Source organism: Berghia stephanieae, chromosome 2, assembly GCF_034508935.2.
Source record: "Berghia stephanieae isolate SIO BIC M18660-M18661 chromosome 2, UCSD_Bste_1.3, whole genome shotgun sequence".
Lineage (NCBI taxonomy): Eukaryota > Metazoa > Mollusca > Gastropoda > Nudibranchia > Aeolidiidae > Berghia > Berghia stephanieae.
Window position 1 is genome coordinate 15,545,493 of NC_088361.1, and position 21,218 is coordinate 15,566,710.

Genomic DNA, 21,218 nt, shown 5'->3' on the forward strand with positions numbered 1-21,218 from the left:
ACTGGGTTCGAGCCTCGCTCGGCGCATGGTTGAGCCCTTGGAAAAGGCTCTTTACTTACATTCTTTCACCGTACTCAGTTGTAAAATGTTGTCTCCGTCCTAAAACAAATTGTAATATTGCCTTACAGGCGTCATGTCTCATCCTACATGTTCAATGTTGCTGTTGGCAAGGGACCCCTTGTAAAGCGCCCTTGAGCACCTTTAGTGGATATTGCGCAATATAAAAGCTCAATTTTAGTACATATACAGATGTGGTGGGTACGAGAATAATGGAGATAGAGAATGGAGGGTGGAAGGGGGGGGGATGAATTGGAAACAGGGGTAAGGGGCAATACGTAGTTTGTAATTAAAGAAAAGGATGGGTGGGTGGTGTGGGAAGGGGTAGATTGGTAGGAGGCTGGGGGAATGGGTAGATTGGAATCAAGGGTAAGGGAAGGTTGAGAGATCGGGCTAGCTATTTGGAATAGAGTCTGGAGTAGAATCAGAGCCAGCACCGAGGACTGATTACTGTTGGAAGTGGGCGGGGCGACTCCAGGGACTGTTTTATTTGAATTGTCCAGCTGGACGAGCTTTTCGATCGCATCAACCACTGTAAACTGGCGAACTCTGGAAAGACACGAATTTTAAAATTTGGCCAGAAAACTCGTCCTTCAAATATCGATATATTTAAATGACCCTCATCTTGGCTGAAATTTTCAAACCTGAGTCTAGCGAAGTCTTTCTTTACTCCCAGGTTTGAGAGGTTTTGTTTTGTTTTTTTCCAAGATGAGTGTCGTTTAAATTGATCAACATTTGAAGACCGAGTTTTCTGGCCAAATTGTTTAAATACGAGTTTTTTTTTTCTAGAATACGGTAGTTAACTGGTTGATAAAGAAGTGAAGTAGGAATGGAAAAATGGAGGAAGTGGGAAAATGAATTGGAGAGGGGATGGGAGTACAAAGGGGACTGTGCTGCCGTACTCTGGAAAAAACCCATATTTAAAAATTTGGCCAGAAAACTCGTTCTTCAAATATCGATCGATTTAAATGACTCTCATCTTTGCAAAAACTCTCAAACCCGGGACTTCACCGAAGTCCCGGGTTTGACAGTTTTTGCCAAGATGAGAGTCATTTAAATCGATCGATATTTGAAGGACGAGTTTTCCGACCAAATTTTAAAATATGAGTTTTTCCAAAGTACGGCAGAGTGGTTTTCGACGAGTTCTTTCATTCCTGTGGTTAAAGTGGTCGATGATAGTTTGGGGGGGGGGGGGGGGGGGAGGAATAATTGAAATCGATCTTCTGTCTATGTGCGGATATGATGTGGTCTCGCGGTATGACACTCGCCATTGGATCGGAAGGTAGGACTGTGTTTGAGCTTGGCCTTCGTAAACTCATGGCGTGACACTGACCAACAAATGACGTCAAAAGACAAGTTTTGGCCACAAAAGAAAGCAAATCGTGAGTTGTATTCACTAGTTCAACCAATGAGATCACTTGTTTCCTCGACCACTTCTAAATACAACACTAGGCGATCCACAAATCTAAAAATGATGTCAAAATATGGGTCTTAGTGGGTCTTAGCGTAGCCATCGTTAACTTTTATAGCCTGACACTGGAACCGTCGCCATCGTTAATTTATATTCTGGTCACTGGCCAGAAAATAAGGTCAAATGACAAGTCTTTGACCACAAAAAATAAACAAATCGTGAGTTGTATTAAATAGTTCAACCAATGGAATAACTTGTTTCCTTGAGTTGTACTAACAACTCACTAGATGCTGCACAAACCTTAAAAATGACGTCAAACTGTATGTCATAGAGGGTTCTTGTGTCGGGCTATACGTGTAGGACAGCTAGGGTTTGAGCTAGAGGGATAGCTAGAGTGTCCCCCTCCGAGCGGCGTGTGTCCTTGGAAAAAACTCTTTACTCAAATCCGCTCGCCGTACTCGGGTGTAAAACGTGTCGAAAGAGTTGTATCTGTTGGAAAATATAATATGTGATATCTCTCAATAGGCGTCATGTCTCATCCTGTGTTGCTGGTGGCCGGGGAGCCCTTGTAAAGCGCTTTGGTAACGTTTAATGGATATCACTCTATATAAAAGCTCAAACTCAAAGTTAAAAGCCCGTGATGATTAGGAATATTTTTTTAACTGTAGAACGTAATTTTCAAAGACAACGACGGCGACAGCACTTCAAACACGTAAAAAACATGAGCTTTTATAAGGCGCAATATCCACTAAACGTGCTCAAAGCGCTTTGCAAAATGGTTGGTGACCAACACCAACACGTAACATGTAGAACGAGACCTGACGCCTGTTAGGCGATATTACATTTTTTTTTCCGACTGAAACAACGCCGTTAACGGCCAGGTACTCATTTTACACCCCGAGCACGGTGAGAGAATGTGAGTAAAAAAGCCTTTTGCAAGGACTCATCAACTATGCGCCAAGCGAAGCTCGCTCGAACCCAGGACCTTCGAATCCGAAAGCGTGTGTCATACCACAAGACAACATGGCCGTATGGAGGAGAGATATAAAAAACCAATATGGGTAGTCTGGATTAGACCTTAACAATCTACTCCCTTTTGTTTGACAAGGAATTCCTCATCTGAAATTCCATTTCATTTCCCGCCGCTACCATCTGCTGTATCATCTTGAATCTAACGAGAATCGGCCAGTGTTTATTCCCCTCCCCCCCCCCCCACCTCTTTCCAACCCCAATCGGAACAGAGCAGGTCTAGCACAGACTAGTTGTGTAATCTGTGATGACTAGGGCCGATTGGCTACGGTTTGAGTTCCCAATCGGAGCGCTCGTGTCCTTGCCTTGGAAAAGGAACTTTACTCACTATACCTCGCCGCACAAAAGCACTTTGGTGACGTTTAAAGGATATTGCTCTATATAAAAGCTCAAGATCAAAGCTCAAACCCATGATGATGAGGATTTTTTTAAAAAAACTGTAGACAGTAATTTTCAAAGAGACGACTGCGGCGACAGCACTTGAAACACGTAGAAGTAGGAGAGGTAAAAAAAAAAAACCAATATGGGTAGTCTGGATTAGACCTTAACAATCTACTCCCTTTTGTTTGACAAGAAATTCCTCATCTGAAATTCCATTTCATTTCCCGCCGCTACCATCTGCTGTATCATCTTGAATCTAACGAGAATCGGTCCGTATTTGATTTCTCCTCCCCCCCCCCCCCCCACCCCCACCCCACCTCTTTCCAATCTCGATCAGAACAGAACAGGACAGGACTAGGGCCGATGGGCTGGCGTTAAGATAAGACAGACAACGATAAGATTTCACTCCTTTTTCAGCCCCGGTATGGGCGAAATGATTAAGGGCTGGTTCTGTAATTGTACCTTATATTATTGTCTTTTTTTTTTCTTTTCATTGAAAGATTTCTACGATATTGGCCGCCGTCTGAGTGACGTCTTCCTCCTGTTTTACTCTTTTTTTTCTCTTGCTTTCCGACAGAAGAAAACTTAGTCTGTGACAGAAACCGCTATTCTATAGGTAGTATGAGATTAGCTAAGAAGCTCACAACATTGCCACCCGAAATATAACAGACCAACACACAAAACTATGTGTAACTATTTATATAGTCTTTTATAGTCTGGATAATGCAGTGAAGTGAGAATTGCTCAAAAACGTAGATGGCAAAAAAAAAAAAAAAAAACATAATAAAGACCCAAGTGACGTCAACTTCGTTCTATCTATAATGGAGTTTGTTCACACTTGTCATACTCTTAGGTCGTACGTGCCTAGAAGGAAAATTAGAATGAGTTAATGTAGAAGAAAAAAAACAACAACAGAAACCACCACCAAAAAGTAACGAAACATTAAGAATAAAGGGATAACAACAAACAGGAAACTTTTATCTGGCTTTGAGAAATTCGGTAATCTGGGGATCTGAAGTTCGATCCCCAGTCGAGGTAGACTGATTTTTTTTGGATGGTGTTTGTTATTTATTTTTTATTTTTTCTTTCTTGTATTTTGCTTTCTTGCTGGTCTGGCACTCTATCGCCTCACTTTTTCAGATCTTTACATTGTTTGATGTAACACTTAGTTAGACCTCTACCTAAACTATTGTCTCCCTTTGTTTTGTTTTCCAGTACGGTCTCGAGAAGAAAGAATAGATTGTGGAAGAGGAATTAGATTCCATGTCCTTTATTTGATTTTCTTGTTTTGTCTAGTACTGTATCATAGACACTTTTTCAGATCTTTTCATTATTTCATTCACCACTTAGACCTCTACCTAAACTATTGTCTCCCTTTGTTTTCTAGTACGGCCTGAGGAAGGAAGAAGAGATTGTGGAAGAGGAACTAGATTCCATGTCCTTTATTTGATTTTCTTGTTTTGTCTAGTACTGTATCATAGACACTTTTTAGATATTACAACTGTTCATGTAACACTTAGACCTCTACTAAATATTGTCCCTTGTTTGTTTTCAGTACGGCTGAAGAAAGAGAGTGTGGAAGGATACAGTTAGACTACTAACTATGTTCCCTTGTTTTGTTTCCAGTAGCTGAAGAAAGAAGATTGTGGAAGGGATAACACTTAGACCTCTACCTAAACTATTGTCTCCCTTTGTTTTGTTTTCCAGTACGGCCTGAAGAAGAAAGAAGAGATTGTGGAAGAGGAACCAGATCCCATGTCCGAGGGGAGAGTGGGCAGACGGAAGAAGACGCCCGCCGAGCTGGCAGCGGAAGCCAGCAAGGATGAGGAGGACGAGGATGAATTCGCAAGTAAATTCTCATCCCTGTGCTGCTGTCTCAACTTTGTATGATGAAGTTTGTGACACACGAGATGTTGTAGACACGCACTTGTATTACTATTATGATTATGATTTAACACACCATACATAGACACACACACGCATACACAGAGGGAGAATATCGCTGCTTGCAGCAAGGGTTAGGGGGAGTGGGGGAAGGGGGGGGGGGGAGGGAGGGATGGATAGAGGTTGTTCTGTGATACGTAAGTAAGGGCTAACCCACACCGGAGACTGAATCCGACGATCTGGCACTGCCGTCCTCTGCCGTCTTCCGGATAAAGACGTCGGGCATTGACAAAATATTAAGAATAAAGAGGAGAGACGCTAGACCTTCCCATACCAAGCTCAAAAAAAAGAAAGATAACAAATACAGAGGACACCGGGTGTTTGGTATGTGTATGTCTAGCGGCTCTTCTCTTTATTCTTCGTATTTTGTCCGTGCCCGGCGTCTTTATCCGGAAGACGGCAGAGGACGACAGTGTCGGGTCAGGTTGTCGGAATCAGTCTCCAGTGTGGGTTAGGCCTTAGCCCTAAGGGAGACGAGATCGTGTGGCGGTTTGGGAAATGACGAGATCATCTCGTGATTTTAAACCTTTCTGTTGAAGAAAGCCGTTCGTTCTTTGTAGAAAAACTACTCAAAATAGAACATAAGTGGTATTCATAAATGGCAAGCAGTAAGCAGAAGTCGTGACGTCAAACTTTCCTCTCTTCCGGTTCAAATCTCACTCGAAGTGTGTCGAAAATGTAAGGAAAGTGTTAATTCGTCTGATATCGATATTAATTGATAAATCGTTCGATATCTTTCAAGTGTTATTGGTAAACAGTGGTAACATTTTGACTCCCGTCGTCATTACTTACCTCGGATTCGTTAATTATTCGTTCACTTTGACCGTATCTCAAATTTCGCGAAAGGATCTCGTCATTTTCCACACCGTCACATGGTCTAGGTCAAAGTGCACATACTATTGCGTAGGTCAAGGCCATTCCACCCCCGAGTGTTATCGTCAGACCATATCTGTTTTAGTCGACGTGTACTTATTTGCAGGTCTGATAGCCCAACAAATTGTTATATATAGGCTCATTGTCGTAAAGTAAATTCTCAACACAAATAAATAAAATATATTCTGCATTACACCAATATTAAAACAGGCCCATCATTGTGTTCGGCTATCAGACCTTCAAATAACGCGCGTAGGTTTTAGTCATAGTATTAGCAAAATTGTTGTTTTTGAAATTAATATCTATTTTTATCTTTCTTTTTTTTTTATCTCCCCCTCTCTCTCTCTCTCTCTCTCTCTCTCTCTCTCTCTCTCTCTCTCTCTATTATATATTATATATAATATATATATATTATATTATTATATTATACATCATATATATATATATATTATTATATCATACATACCATATATTTCTCTCTATTATATATATATATATATTATATATATATACATAATACATATAATATATATCATACATCATATATATATATATCTTTCGTCTCTCATTTTTTTCTTTGTCTTTGTTTCCTTTCAATTAATGTTTACTCAGATGACAATTTATCTCTGTTTACTTAGATGACAATTTATCTCTGTTTACTTAGATGACAATTTATCTCTGTTTACTTAGATGACAATTTATCTCTGTTTACTTAGATGATATTTATCTCTGTTTACTTAGATGACATTATCTTGTTTACTTAGTAAATTTTCTCTGTTTACTTAGATGACAATTTATCTCTGTTTACTTAGATGACAATTTATCTCTGTCCAAGATCCCAAGAGTTTGATCTCAATCTCGCCAACTTTTCAAATAAACCTCTCCATTCGGATGTGATCTTTTTATGTTTTCCATAGCCAGGATATTGTGGGTTAAGTTAAATGAAACGATAGATAACGCTACTATATATATATATATATATATATATATATATATATATATATATATATATATATATATATATATATATATATTGTTTGTTGCTTTTCAGTAATCAGTTTTGTTTTGTTTGTTTTTTTTTATTTGTGTTTGTGTCTTTTTTGTATTTGACTTTTTGGAAAAATCTATTTTACTTTGAAACAATAATGATAAAGTAAATGTATTGACGTGGCTTTTAGAAGCTACACAGACAATAGAATGGTTAAATGAGTCGGTAACTTTTATCTAAGTAAACAGAAATGTGAGAACCAACTGATGATGAAACGTCGTATCCCCCAATGGGAACGTTGAAAGGTCACATCCGTCTGGAGAGGCCCATAGCTTGCCGCAGTGTACACAATATTATTATTATTATTATTATTATTATTATTATTATTATTATTATTATTATTATTATTATTATTATTATTATTATTATTATTATTATTATTATTATTATTATTATTATGTGATTTATATATAGGGAATGAGATTAGCGGAAGAGTAGCGTCCCTTGATTGGATGTCACCGGCGGAAAAGTTATTATAGAGAGAACGTCATGTTGGTTGTGCGCGTGCGTCTCTCGTCCTCGCTTCCGGTGAAAGCGGCTTGAGACACTTCACCGATAGCGAGGACGAGAGAGACGCATGCGCAAAACCAAATTGACGTTCTCTCTGTAAGGTGACGTCCAATCAAGGGACGCTACTATTCCGCTAATCTCATTCCCTATACCATATATGGTATATGAATATATTATTGTGATTATTATTATGTACATTTTGTGATATAATACTTATACTATGATGCTATATAGTCTATGTTTGAATGACGGCAAATCGTTTTTAATGAATATATTATAATGTTGTGAGATTTTCTGTTTCAACATTACGCCTACCTTGGGTGGGGCCTAAACAGTATTGTGGTTCTATATCATGTCTGTCTTTGACTTGCTCACAGTCAGGCATCTCACAAAATGTTATCACGTTATTTGATTATTTATTTGTTTATTATTTATGTATTTATTTACTTATTTATTTACTTATTCGTGTATTTTTTATTATTTTATTTTTGTTATATGTTTATTTATTTTTAATATTTATTGATCTATTTATTTATTTATCACATATTTATTCATTTAATCATTTATTTACTAGTTTATTAGTTTATTAATTATGTTGTTTATTCATTTAATCAAATTAGATTTTTATCTTTAAGTAAATATTTTAACGTTTGTTTGTAATTTGTAGATAGTCTTATCTGATTCAACGATCAATTCAATACGCAGTTTTAAATAATGAAATCCAATGCTGGATTAATTCCATATGGGCATCGATTCTTATCTCTCCTCGGGTATAAACATCTCAAAAGAGGAGAAGGAAGGGAGGGAGTTAGTTAGAGAGAGAGAGAGAGAGAGAGAGAGAGAGAGAGAATTCTTATCTCTCCTCGGGTTAGACAGACAGGCAGATAGCCAGACAGACAGACGGACAGGCTGATAAACATCTCAAAAGAGGAGAAGGAAGGGAGGGAGTAAGTTAGAGAGAGAGAGAGAGAGAGAGAGAGAGAATTCTTATCTCTCCTCTGGATAGACAGACAGGCAGGCAGACAGACAGACTGGTAAAGATCTCAAAAGAGGAGAAGGAAGGGAGGGAGTTAGTTAGAGAGAGAGAGAGAGAGAGAGAGAGAGAGAGAGAGAGAATTCTTATCTCTCCTCTGGATAGACAGACAGGCAGACAGACAGACAGACTGATAGAGAGGAGAAGGAAGGGAGGGAGTTACTTAGAGAGAGAGAGAGAGAGAGAGAGAGAGAGAGAGAGAGAATTCTTATCTGTCCTCGGGATAGACAGACAGGCAGATAACCAGACAGACAGACAGACTGATAAACATCTCAAAAGAAGAGAAGGAAGGGAGTAAGGTAGATATATATATATATATTATATATATATATATATATATATATTATATATTTATATATATATATATATAATTCTTATCTCTCCTCGGGATATACAGACAGGCAGACTGATAAATATCTTACAAGAGGAGAAGGAAGGGAATGAGTAAGTTAGAGAGAGAGAGAGAGAGAGAGAGAGAGAGAGAGAGAGGGAGAGAGAGAGAGAATGAGAGAAATAGAGAGATTATGAGTGTGAGATAGAAAAAGAGAGAGAGAGAGAGAGAGAGAGAGAGAGAGAATATGAGCGAGAGAGAGCGAGAAAAACATTAGAGACAGGGAGAGGAAAGGGAGGGAGGGATGTAATATATTATAGGAAAATAAAAGGAGGACAGAGTGAAAAAGTTAGGAGAGAGAGAGAGAGAGAGAGAGAGAGAGAGAGAGAGAGAGAGAATCCCCATGAGTGTTTATGATGCAATGACCACAGACAAGGGATCTAATTGACTCTTCATGTTCTGTCAACCCCATCAAAGAGACATCATCACCCTAGGGACAGCCCTGTCATGGCTCGTCAGACGGTCAGACACCAGACACCCCCCCCCCCACCGACACACACACACACACACACACACACACATACACACCAACCTGGTTGGCCGCCTCTTCCTCTTTCTTCAGTTATACATGATTAATTTTTTTCTCTTTGCATTTCATCATTATAATAATTTTTCCCCCTGTTAATCCAGTTTTACCCTCAGGATCGTATTTTTATTTATTTTTTTATATATTTAATTATTTATTTATTATTTATCAGTGTTGTATATCTTATCAATGGTTATATTTTCTTCAATCTTTTTGCGACAAAAGGACGGGATGGGAGTGGTTCAGTTTGTAAAGCACACAAAACATACTGAGTTTGATCCCAAATAGGATACAATAGTTTGATGACACGTCTGCTCAGCAACCATCTGCTTGGTTCTTAAATAAGAAAATCGGTATTTTTTTATTCTGTATGCTGACTAGAACTTTTTTACATGTCATGTGATCAGAATGTATTAAAGTCAAAACGTGATCTGATTTATAATGTTTTTTTCTCCTCTGGATACACATTTTTGCTTGTCGCAGAAGTATTTCATAAGGGCGGTGATGGAGATAATGGAGTCCGCCATTGTTCCGATAGTTCAGGGAATCGAGGACGCATTCAAACTGTGTGACCGTTTGAATGACGAGAAATGTTTTCAGCAATTTTGAAATCCAGACTTTGCCAGCCGAACTTCTACAAATTCACTCACTCACTCAATCCTCTCCGGGTCTGCTGGCACTTGAGGCGATGCAAGGGATCTCCACCTGGTCCTATCAGCAGCTATTCTTTGTCCCATCTCGAGGGACAGACCTCTCTGCTTTAGGCCCCTCTCTTCGGTACGTCTCCAGATCTCATTGGAGCGGCCTCGCTTCCTCTTTCCTTGGGGTGTCCATCGCAGAGCCTTTCTTATCAGTGTTTCATCAGGTCTGCGACAGACATGCCCCAACCATTGCCATCTCCTTTTCATGAGACTCTCCAGAGACTCCACTTCAGCTCTCGCTCTCAGATCCTCACTTCTACACATTGCAGAAATGTGAAATAGATCAGAATCGGATTGTTAAATAGGCGTACGCCTCTTTTCATTGACAACTCATTGACACTGGCTTGACAATTGCCGATGATCACACGGATTATTTATTTTTGAAAGACCAGTACTAACTCGTTTTAAGAATTACCAAATATAGAATTATTTCCCTCTGATTATTTTTCAGGAGTTTGAACTGTTCTAGCATGTCAAGGGCACTTGAAGGAGTCATTGTTTTATCTAGATGGTAGCAATGATCCATTCATTGACATGCAATATAAATGATCTTTGATACTGTATATTCAATGAACTAGAGAACGCTGGAAGTGAAGAGAATAGATACGCTAGGGTTTCATAGTGTATATTGGGTTAAATATACACATTCCGGAATTATTACTTGTCGCGCCCATGAATAACTTGACACCGTCAAAGACTAAATGTTGGTCGAGGTTCCTGACCTCCCGTCGTGGGAAAGGAGGCACTCACTGTGTCTTTCATCCCCCCGTATCTGTTTTCCAACAAGCTTTCTGTCTTTGTCTTGGAATGAGATTACTTGATTTTGTCCTGGCCCTGGCCGGATACAAACAAAAACAAAGTCTTAATGTTTGTTCTGGTTTAAAATTAAGATCAGCAATTGGTGTGTTGTGTTGTGTTGTTTTGGGTTTTTTTTTTTAATTAAGCGAAACACATTGCTTTACTTTTCTGTTATTCTGATCACAAATCTCACCATTTTCAAGTCTATTTATTATTTTGGAAAAAATATGTCAGTGAGTAATTGCCTGATGTGTACATAAACAAAGTTGGGGTCATTCCATTTCTACATACACACACACACAGAGAGAAAGAAAGAAAGAGAGAGAGAGAGAGAGAGAGAGAGAGAGAGAGAGAGAGAGACAGACAGACAGACGAGTCGTGTTCAACCCATGGAGAACTGTTGTTACTAAGAGGATGATACGGATAATCGGTTATTTCTCGTTGCTCATTTTGGTGCCGTGACCAGGATAGTTGTGACTACAACCCTTGTGATATCTGCGAGAAACGTCATGTTCGCTCATTTTGCGACTTGTTGTATAATGAATTTTATTCATTCATCTTCATTATGTATATTTATTTATTTTATTTTATTTTTTTTTAATTTATTTATTTATTTATTTATTTATTTATGTATTTAATTATTTTGTTGGTTTGATTGGGTTTTTAAAAATTTAGTTTAGTACTTATTTATATATTCTTTGATTCATTTTTACTTAGTATTATTTTTTCCGCCATTTTGTTTCCTGATACTCACCATTTGTTACGGTGCCAAAATGTTATTGTTCCATTCCGACTGCAATATCATTTAAATTTCATTCTCTCATCGTCTACTTTGTGGAATTGTGTCACCCAATTCAGCAGTGTTTCTATTTACATCATCCGAAATCATTCCCTTTATCTCGTTGGTTGTTTTAACGTTTATTATGCCGCTTTAGCTACGCATTGTATTCTCGTGTCAGTCAATCAGTCAGTCCCTGTCTGGAAACGAAAAAAAAAAACAAGATCTGGGTACAGACATCTGTTGAGTTTAAAATTTAAATCTAACTTTGCATATGATGTTTTTTTTTCTTTGAAACTAAGATTAATTTTTTTTTTTTTTTACAATCTGAGGGTCACCTCAATCTATTAGTATTGATAATAATATAAATTGGAACAGAAAAGGGCATCCAATTAACATTGTTGGTTTTCGGCTCAAAATGAGAAATTAGGGAGCAGACACTGGTGTTAGATAAATAATCTAGAAAAAATGTGTATGAAACAGTGCTAGACAAAACCGATGAAAGAAAATTATAAGAGGGGGGGGGGGGGGGTAACAATACAATATATTTCTTTCTTTATGACAATTCAAATTATCAAAAACCTTACCCATCCCTTGATCTTAGATTTATTACTCAAAGTTCATTATCTTTGCGTTAAAACTAAAATATGTTATTCTTCATATGACATTTTCTTAATTATTTATTTATTTTCAATGTACAAATGATTGAAAGCTTTCCATGAATAATGACCTACACGTTTACTCAATATTCAACATTACTTCTCTTTGGAGGTTGTTTTTTTTTTTTTTACTAGTGCAGTAATTTAACCATGTTATTTTTTTTCTCTATCTGTCACCTTGACCTTTGTGATACTGAATTCCCATGTTTTTGTTCATATCGGCTAGTTTATGTCTTATATTATTTCATTCTCCAAAAATACAAACTTGTGTGATCGTCTCATTTTTAAAACTATCTGTCTTTTAGAAGTTTTTATTTCATTCTTAAATTTGATGTATCATTGGAAGAGTGTGAAAGTAATGCGAGAGAGAGAGAGAGAGAGAGAGAGAGAGAGAGAGAGAGAGAGAGAGAGAGAGAGAGAGAGAGAGAGAGGGGGGCGTAAAAGAAAGAAAGGTTTTTTTATGTTTCCAATTTGTACTTAAAAACTTGTCTCTTTGAATTTGTCAGTCAACCCGAATAAACTATTTACAACCATCCTTCAATTCTGATTACATTTATGTGTTAACCATTTTCGTCTCTGTCCTTATTTATAAAGAGAAGAGCATATTCCATGACTTGGCATAGCTAAATAAACACTCCATCTGAATGTGTTTACGTATATATTATATTATTATGTTGATCTTTGGCAATGACCTCCCCTTCATCGTCATCATGACATATCTCTAATAATAGGATTCAATCGTCTGATGTCACGTCCGCCCAGCAACCAGCAGCTTGGTTCTAAGCAAAGAAAATCAGTTCTTTTTATTCTTCATGCTGGCTAGAACTTTTTCACATGTCATGTGATCAGAATGTATAAAAGTCAAAACATGATTAGATTTATAATTATTTTTCTCATCTGGATACACTTTTATGCTCGTCGGAGAAGTATTTCATAAGGGCTTCCGCCATAATTTAGATCCAGTTACTAAGTTCCTATGCCTCATTACGAGGGAAGTGACGTCACAACTGTTGAAGCCTATTATTACCACTATAATATATTATTATAGCTACCAGCTGAGAGTACTCGATTTCCTATGATTTAATGTGTTATTGTTGTTATGAATTATTTGTGACTCGTTCTATCGGAACGGTGTAATATCGGGATGACCCAGCTGCGAAAAAGATATTTTAAAGTTTCACATTAATTTTAGTTTTTGTCCATTTTAAGAAATCGTATTCATTCTCCGTACTCTGGGAAAACTCGTGTATTTAAAACTTGGCCAGAAAACTCGTCTTCCTAACTATCGATCAATTTAAATGTCCCTCATCTTGGCAAGCAACTCTCAAACCTGGGACTTAAATCAAGACTTTACGAGATCCCAGGTTTGAGAGTTTTTCACCAAGAAAAATCATTTAAATCGATCTATATTTGAAGGTCGATTTTTCTGGCCAAATTAAAAAAATATATGTTTACGCGTTTTTCCAGAGTAGGGCAGGTAATTGTTTCATATGTTTTAAATAAACAACCCAGTTCTTATATCTTTCATCATAATATATTCAAAAGTTTATCACGTGACACACCCCTACGTATTACTGTAAAGACGCGATTGGTTTGATTCATTATCTTGGTTGTGAATACTTCATTATTATCCATATTATATGTTCCTGTTTTGATGATTAGGAATTCATGTCATTCAATTTTTTATACGACCTGTGTTCCGATATTTCAAATGTTATCTTTTTGCCAACAACATTCATTCTTCAATTATCAATTCCAATTCAATTTTTTTTTGTTTAGATTAGCAGACGTTCTCTTCGGATGGGTTATTTTTCCATGTGTGAAATTTTAATTGTGTACATGTATTTATTCCTATGTATATTGTTTTCTCACACTGTTGTGTTATATTGGAGGGTAAACTTGAGTCTGGAACTGTTAAGCTCGATAGATATATATATATATATATATATATATATATATATATATATATATATATATATATATATATATATATATATATATGTAGAGAGAGAGAGAAAGAGAGAGAGAGAGGGAGAGAGAGAGAGAGAGAGAGAGAGAGAGAGAGAGAGATTGACTAAAGCTAGGAGTGCTCAAAATTCTGATCACAATATTTCAATACGGTAACCATGTTGGAAATACGATCGTTTCAGGTATACGGGCATGTCGTCAGCAAAACAAAAATGAATAATATATAAATAAATGGGCACAAACAGTAATGGGGAAATGGGCAAAACATTAAAATGAGTTGGATGGGAGAAGGGAGGCGTTGGGGGTGGGCTCAAAGCACTCATATTTTCAGGTCTGATAACCTAAATTGTTGTGGTCTCATTGTTCTAATGAAAATACACATTCAAACCAAAGCAAATATTCTAAATCACAACAATGTTGAAACATGTCCATAATTGCTCTTGAGTATCGCACCTGCAAATACATGCACGTCGGGCTCAACATTTTCATTTTTTCCTTGTTGGCTGACGAAAGATTTATTCCCATAACATACGTATTCTGTGCAGTTATCTGTTGCCATTTATTATATATTATATATTTTATATATATATATATTATATATATTAATCTTCTCACTGTATTTAAGGCAGGTATAGAACAGGATCGTACTCGATGATAACGAGATATGTTCAAAGATTTTGTTTTTGCATTCTACCTTCATCAAAATTGTACAAATGAAGCTGAGTTTTAAAAATCGTTTTGTAGAGACTCGAATTCTGATCTGTATGTATATCGTGGTCTGTAGGCTTTTCTCCATTCTTTTCTTGCAGAATTCCCCACAAATCTAAACGAACTGTCCGCCAAAGTCAGTGAAATTCCCGCCAAATTGGCGCAAGGGGTAGGGGAAGTCACCCAGAAATGTGTTTTGCAATGAAGCAATCATGTAAGTTACGTCCCTTTGACTATGTTGCGGTGTTTGCTTTTGAGTAGTAATTGGGAGTGTTTTTTTTTTGTTTTGTTTTGTCTTTTTTTTACTTTCAGTTCCGCCAACACTTTACACAGTCGATTCTTATCCACTACCCCGATGTATCAACTATTGGTCATATTATTATTATTATTATTATCATTGTTATTGTTCCAGTTATCATTTATTCGCTTTTGTTACTTTTGTCCAGATTTTCGTGATGTGTTTTTAGCCTCTTAGTTGCTTGTCAGTTTTTGGATTTGCTGTGTTTTGTCTCTGTTGTTTTGTTTTGTTTTTTTTTTCCATAAAAAGTGATACGTTTTCTTTGCGAGTGTTTTTTTTCTTTAAACAAATAAAAAAATAAAATAATAATAATAAATCAATTGATATTTTCATAAATTGAAGAATATTTTACAATCTTGTATCGTGATAAAATAGTTCATCATATTTAATATTACCGTAAACGAACTCATTAATCAACATTTTCATACAAAAAGTATCAGCTAATATAATGAAAAATTAAACCCTAACGAAAACACAGGATAAAATAAACGTGTAACACCTCCCTTCTATTCTACTGATGATACAAACAAAAATAATTTCAAGACCGCTTTTTCAAACCTTTCTTTATTTCAATTTCTTTCCATATTTTCTTCTCTTTATTTCTATCTTAATCATACCTTCAATTCCTACACGCAAGAACTCTATCATACACGTGTCATTGTATATCCATCAAATCATAACATTTTCATTATTTTAAAATTGCGTTTCTCGATTTCCCAAATGAGATATAATATTATCGTTAACGCGAAGAGATTTATCATTTAAAATTAGCAGTATTGATTTAAATTTCTGGTTTCTTTTGTTAAATTTAAGTTTAAGCGTTAGTTGTTTTATTTTTTAGATTTTTCAAAATACGTACAGTCTTGTTCATGGTTAGTTGTGTCATGTCGACCCCAGTTCTTGCTTTGCTTCTCGGTCTTCACTCAATGTTCAAAGTAATAAACAAGAATGAATATGACAGCTTTAAAATTAAAAAAGAAGAACGGAATACCAAACACTGAACGTTTCGGACTCAAAATATTTCTTCAGTGAACGATAAAAAAAATAAATATATACTTTAAAAAGCAGATCTGTTTTTTTTTTAAAGTATATTTTTATTGTTTTTATTGTTGGCTGAAGAAGGGTTTTGAGTCCGAAACGTTCCTTGTTTGTTTTGTATTTTGTTCTTTTCAAAGCTATTATTTTCATTTTTTTTTGTTCATTCCTTTGGACAGGCCACAGCTTCTTCTAGCAGCTTAGTATCACATTTGACTCCATGTTCACCTCATTGTCCGTCATGAGTCATAGAGAGGCAAATGCACCATCAGGCCAGTCGTATGGGGGACACCTTCCTTCTTCTCTTACGATCGGGCTGTCCGTGCGTTACCTCCCCTTCATGAATTTCTATTGTTAGAACTATTATACACGAAATGTGAAGCTTGCACACCACACATGCGGGTGATTTGGGTCCGTCACCTAACTCGTTAACTGCCGTACTCTGGGAAAAATAAAACGTGTTGGAAAAAGAATTTGCCCAGAAAACTCGTCCTTCAAATATCGATGGATTTGAATGACCCTCATCTTGGCAAGAAATTCTCAAACCTGGGATTTTCAGAAATACTTTGCAAAGTCCCAGATTTGAGAGATTTTGCCAAGATGAGGTCATTGAATTTGGTCTCGTTATTTGAAGGACGAGTTTTCTGGCCAAATTTTGAAATACGAGGTGGTTTTTTTTTTGTTTTTTTTTTTTTCCAGAGTACTGCAGTTACCTGGTTAATATAGACAACTTACTTTAATTCATTATAAATTATAATTTGCACGCCGTTTTGTTTTTGTTCTTTTTTTCTTTATATTAATATGGAGATTATTTTTGTTTGTTTGTCAATCTGATGCGTTGTTTGGTTTTGTTGTTTGTATTTTTTTTTTTACTAGAAGTGTCTGTGTGTTTTGTTTTTGTTAGTTGAATTAGTGTAGATTTGTCACTAGTAGTGGACAGTATTCCATGATAGGAGCTTGGTTTGTTGTGTTTTGGGATGCAATACTATTTCAGTTCCTCCATTGTAAGTCATTGGTGAGTGAGTTTTAAAGAATTATGAAAAATTCCTCTTTTTTTAGCAAAAGAGAGAGAGAGAGAGAGAGAGAGAGAGAGAGAGAGAGAGAGAGAGAGAGAGAGAGAGAGAGTTAGTTTATTTTATTAGCATATCCATCCGTATAGTTTGAGGGGCATGTAAGTGTTTTAAGCACATTAGAAGAGATACGTGATGGCGATGGTCATATCATGTCTTGAATCTCAGACACTTTAAGCTTGAATGATTGACAAGCAAGTAGCAGTCTCTATTAAAATTATAGTTATGAAACCGAACAGTAAAATTAATTGGAGCCCTAGACAGCAATGATATATAAAGGTCGTGTTTATGCTGTCTTTCCCGTGGTATGTACCATGTTTTAATCTTGAGGATCAAGAGTATCAATAGGGGGCAGCATGGCTCAGCGGTACGGTATTTGCTTTGTATCCAAAAGGTACCGAGTTCGACTACCCGCCTCGTTGTGTGGCCTTGAGCAAGTCACACTGCCCTATCTCACTTTGCGGCGTTGCACTGTGGTGGACGCCTGGGTTAATCCAATCTTGCCTTGGTATCTAGACCCTAAAGATAAATGTCCCCTTAGGGAGGAATAAAGGGAATTTAATTTATCACAAAGGTCAAGACATACACGCCTTTCGGTTCTTGTACATTTTTTAAATATAAAAAACACATGAATGCCTGACAGGAGACCTTCCAAAATGAATGTTCATTTACGATCAGTTAAGGAAGATATTGATAAGACCCCTTTCCTAACGGCATACCGACGGCTGGGACCTTCGTGCTTAATTAAGGCGTCGGCATGAGTCTAAACTACATTACAATAGAAGAATATGACAGTTTTTATAAGGAACAAATTACCAACAAAAATGGAACGTTTCTGGCTCCTAATCAACTTTTTCTTCACCTGCCAGCAAAAATCTTAATTTGCTCGCTCAGTGTAGAGAGTTTGCGGGGTTTGTCAGCCACCTTGGTTGTGGTCCCCACAGTAGTTGAGAATGGAGAGGCGCACGATTAGTACTAAGTCTGATAGCCATATTTTGTGTTTCTGGATAGCTAAGTTGGTTGTGCGACCGCTCGTTGCCCTCTCTCAGCCAGGCGGAGGGTGTCGTATCAATAGGAGCCTGAGTTTGGCACTGACCCCGTGACTTTTTATTCTCTGTTTTCTGATCTGTCACTTCTCCATACCCTATTTTTCTCAACAATATGTCTTTGATAAGACATTTCAGAACAAATTTTTGACCGCTTGTTGTTTAGCAGATAGAAGTTTATAAATGGAAAATATATTTTAACAATATGTCTTTGTTTCATATGTTGGAGACGAAGATCTTAATTTGCTCGCTCATTGTAGAGGGTTTGCTGGATTTGGAACTTCTCTTTACCCTATTTTTTTTTTCTCAACAAAATGTTTGAGGCCTACAGGACTTTGTGCTAAGTAGTCAAATGCTTTTTTCAAAGTAGCTAGACCTACTTGGACACGACATGTTTTAGGAATGATACACTTAGAATGTCCAAAATCGACTGTTTCAAAAATGGACAACGGCTCATGATGTTGGCTTTACCGTAATTATTTCCTTAAGACTATGTTGGGAGAGGGGGGCGAAGTGGCCGAGTGGTTAAGGCATTGCACTATGACCCGGAAGGTCCCGGGTTCTAGCCCCACTTCGGACACTTTCCTGTGTTTTTTTTCTTTGGGCAAGATTATGAACCCCTATTTGCTCAATTGGACAACATGGGTGATTCCTGTTGACATCAGACATCTTGTTTGATGAATTATCTATAATATTCCGTCGCTTAGGCGACGATATCTTATGATGCCATGGCGGAAGGGTATAATTAATAATTAATTTTGGTGGAGACTGTTACTTGCTAGGGAGTTGGTTGGATGTCAGGGTGAAGGTCGTTCATGATGATAATGATTAATATTATAATATGGTCTTGTTACTATTTTTGTTGGAGACTGTTACTTGCCAGGGTGAAGGTCGTTCATGATGATAATGATTAATATTATAATATGGTCTTGTTACTATTTTTGTTGGAGACTGTTACTTGCCAGGAAGTTGGTTCGAAGCCAGGGTTAAGGTCGTTCATAATGATTATAATAGTTAACACTATAATTTGGTCTTGTCACGTGTCACTCGCTTTCAGTGGAAGGCACTAAATGTAACTTAACATTCTCACCTGCTGTCAGACTAATCCAAAATTGACTATAATTTGTATACTATACCTCAACACCGAGTCATTGCCAAATAAGGGTAGCATAACACTAATTCAAGTTATAACCAGTAGTACAAAATATACCAAGGTGTCTTTAGTAGAGTTGGGATTAGGTATCAACGTCTACGACTTATGTTTATGGCACGAAATTGTCGAAACATACAGTTAATAAATTGAGGAAAAAAAAGGAAGGAAAGATGAAAATAGTTTCAGACCTGCCTTGTACTACGAAAACTTCGTAGAAATACGTATTTTAGGCACCAGCTTTAGAGCTGCATAGGTCTGTTTGACTCAGTAAATCTTGTTGAGAAGGAAAGTTTAGCTTCATAGAACCTATCTTCAGGACTTTGGAGCATTTTTGGATCATGCTGAGAGAAAAATATTTATTTCTAAAGCTATTTAAAGTGAACTTTTCTTCTTTCTTTTTTTCCCTTGGAAAGTACAAATTTTTGAAATTTCAAGTTTGCACCTTTATATTGCGCAATCTCCATGTTTTGACCATGTCGTAAGCAGTTGTTAAAATACCAAAGTGTCATTAGTAGTGGAGATATTATCGTATCTAAAACATTGAGTTTATGAAATGAAATTGTCGAAACAAATAGAAATCGAATAAAAGTAGGGAAATGTTGAAAATAGAATAGTATGAAACTATATATGGCGCACCTCCGTGATTTGACCATGCTCGTTGCGCTTCATATTGTTTCATTTATTCCTTCAGTACGTCAAGTGGAAACAAATTTCCATTTCATATTGGACAAATCGCCAGCTAGACGTTTATATTTTTCTAGCACTCTAACAATATCCGCCACTTTCAAAAGTCCGGTAATCCTCGTATTAAACCAAAACAAAAATTAGCTTAAGCTTTTATATAGTGCAATATCTACTAAACGTGCTCAAAGCTCTTTACATACTCATCAAGGTGGACGCACTAATCGTTCTTGTACGAAGTAATAAAAGTCCCCCTGACAAGTCAAACGGGTGTAGGACAGAGATGCCTAGTGCTAGGAAAAATTATTCCCTCCATCTACAGAGCTCCATAGGTCTCTTTGACAATAAATTTTGTTGAAAAGGGAAGTTTAGATCCTTAGAACCTATATTCAGAACTTGGGAGCGTATAATAATAATAATAATAAGTAATAATAATAATAATAATAATAATAATGATAATAATAATAATAATAATAATAATAATAATAATAATAATATAATAGATAGATAATAATAAAATAATAATAATATAATAATAATAATAATAATAATAAGATAATAATGATAATAATATAATAATAATAATAATATAATAATAAATAATAATAATAATAATAATAATAATAATAATAATAATAATAAAAATAAGAATAATATTTTAATGTTATAATATGGAATTATCTATTTAATATAAATATCGAATATACAAATGATTAATAATTTAAAAATGATAATAATAATAATAAAAATGATAATAATAATATAATAATAATAATAATAATAATAATAATAATAATAATAATAATAATAAATGATAATAATGATAATAATGATAATAATAATGATAATAATGATAATAATAATGATAATAATAATAATAATAATAATAATAATATAATAATAATAATAATAATAATAATAATAATGATAATAATAATAATAATAAAAATGATAATAATAATAATAATAAAAATGATAATAATAATAATAATGATAATAATAATAATAATAAAAATGATAATAATAATAATAATAATAATAATAATAATAATAATGATAATAATGATAATAATGATAATAATAATAATGATAATAATGATAATAATAATAATAATAATAA

General features: G+C 35.8%; 1 protein-coding gene across 6 annotated transcripts in view; it reads left to right on the forward strand.

The window, feature by feature from the left end:
* LOC144964381 (complexin-like) overlaps nucleotides 1–21,218 on the forward strand; it is a 225,067-nt gene that overhangs the window by 193,436 nt on the left and 10,413 nt on the right. For all 6 annotated transcript variants that reach the window (XM_078898562.1, XM_078898565.1, XM_078898560.1 and 3 more), the window contains 2 exons: nucleotides 4,586–4,727; nucleotides 14,917–15,029. In XM_078898562.1, coding sequence (XP_078754688.1) covers nucleotides 4,586–4,727; nucleotides 14,917–15,020 — 246 coding nt within the window. In that variant the 3' untranslated portion in view covers nucleotides 15,021–15,029. The remainder of the gene's footprint in view (nucleotides 1–4,585; nucleotides 4,728–14,916; nucleotides 15,030–21,218) is intronic.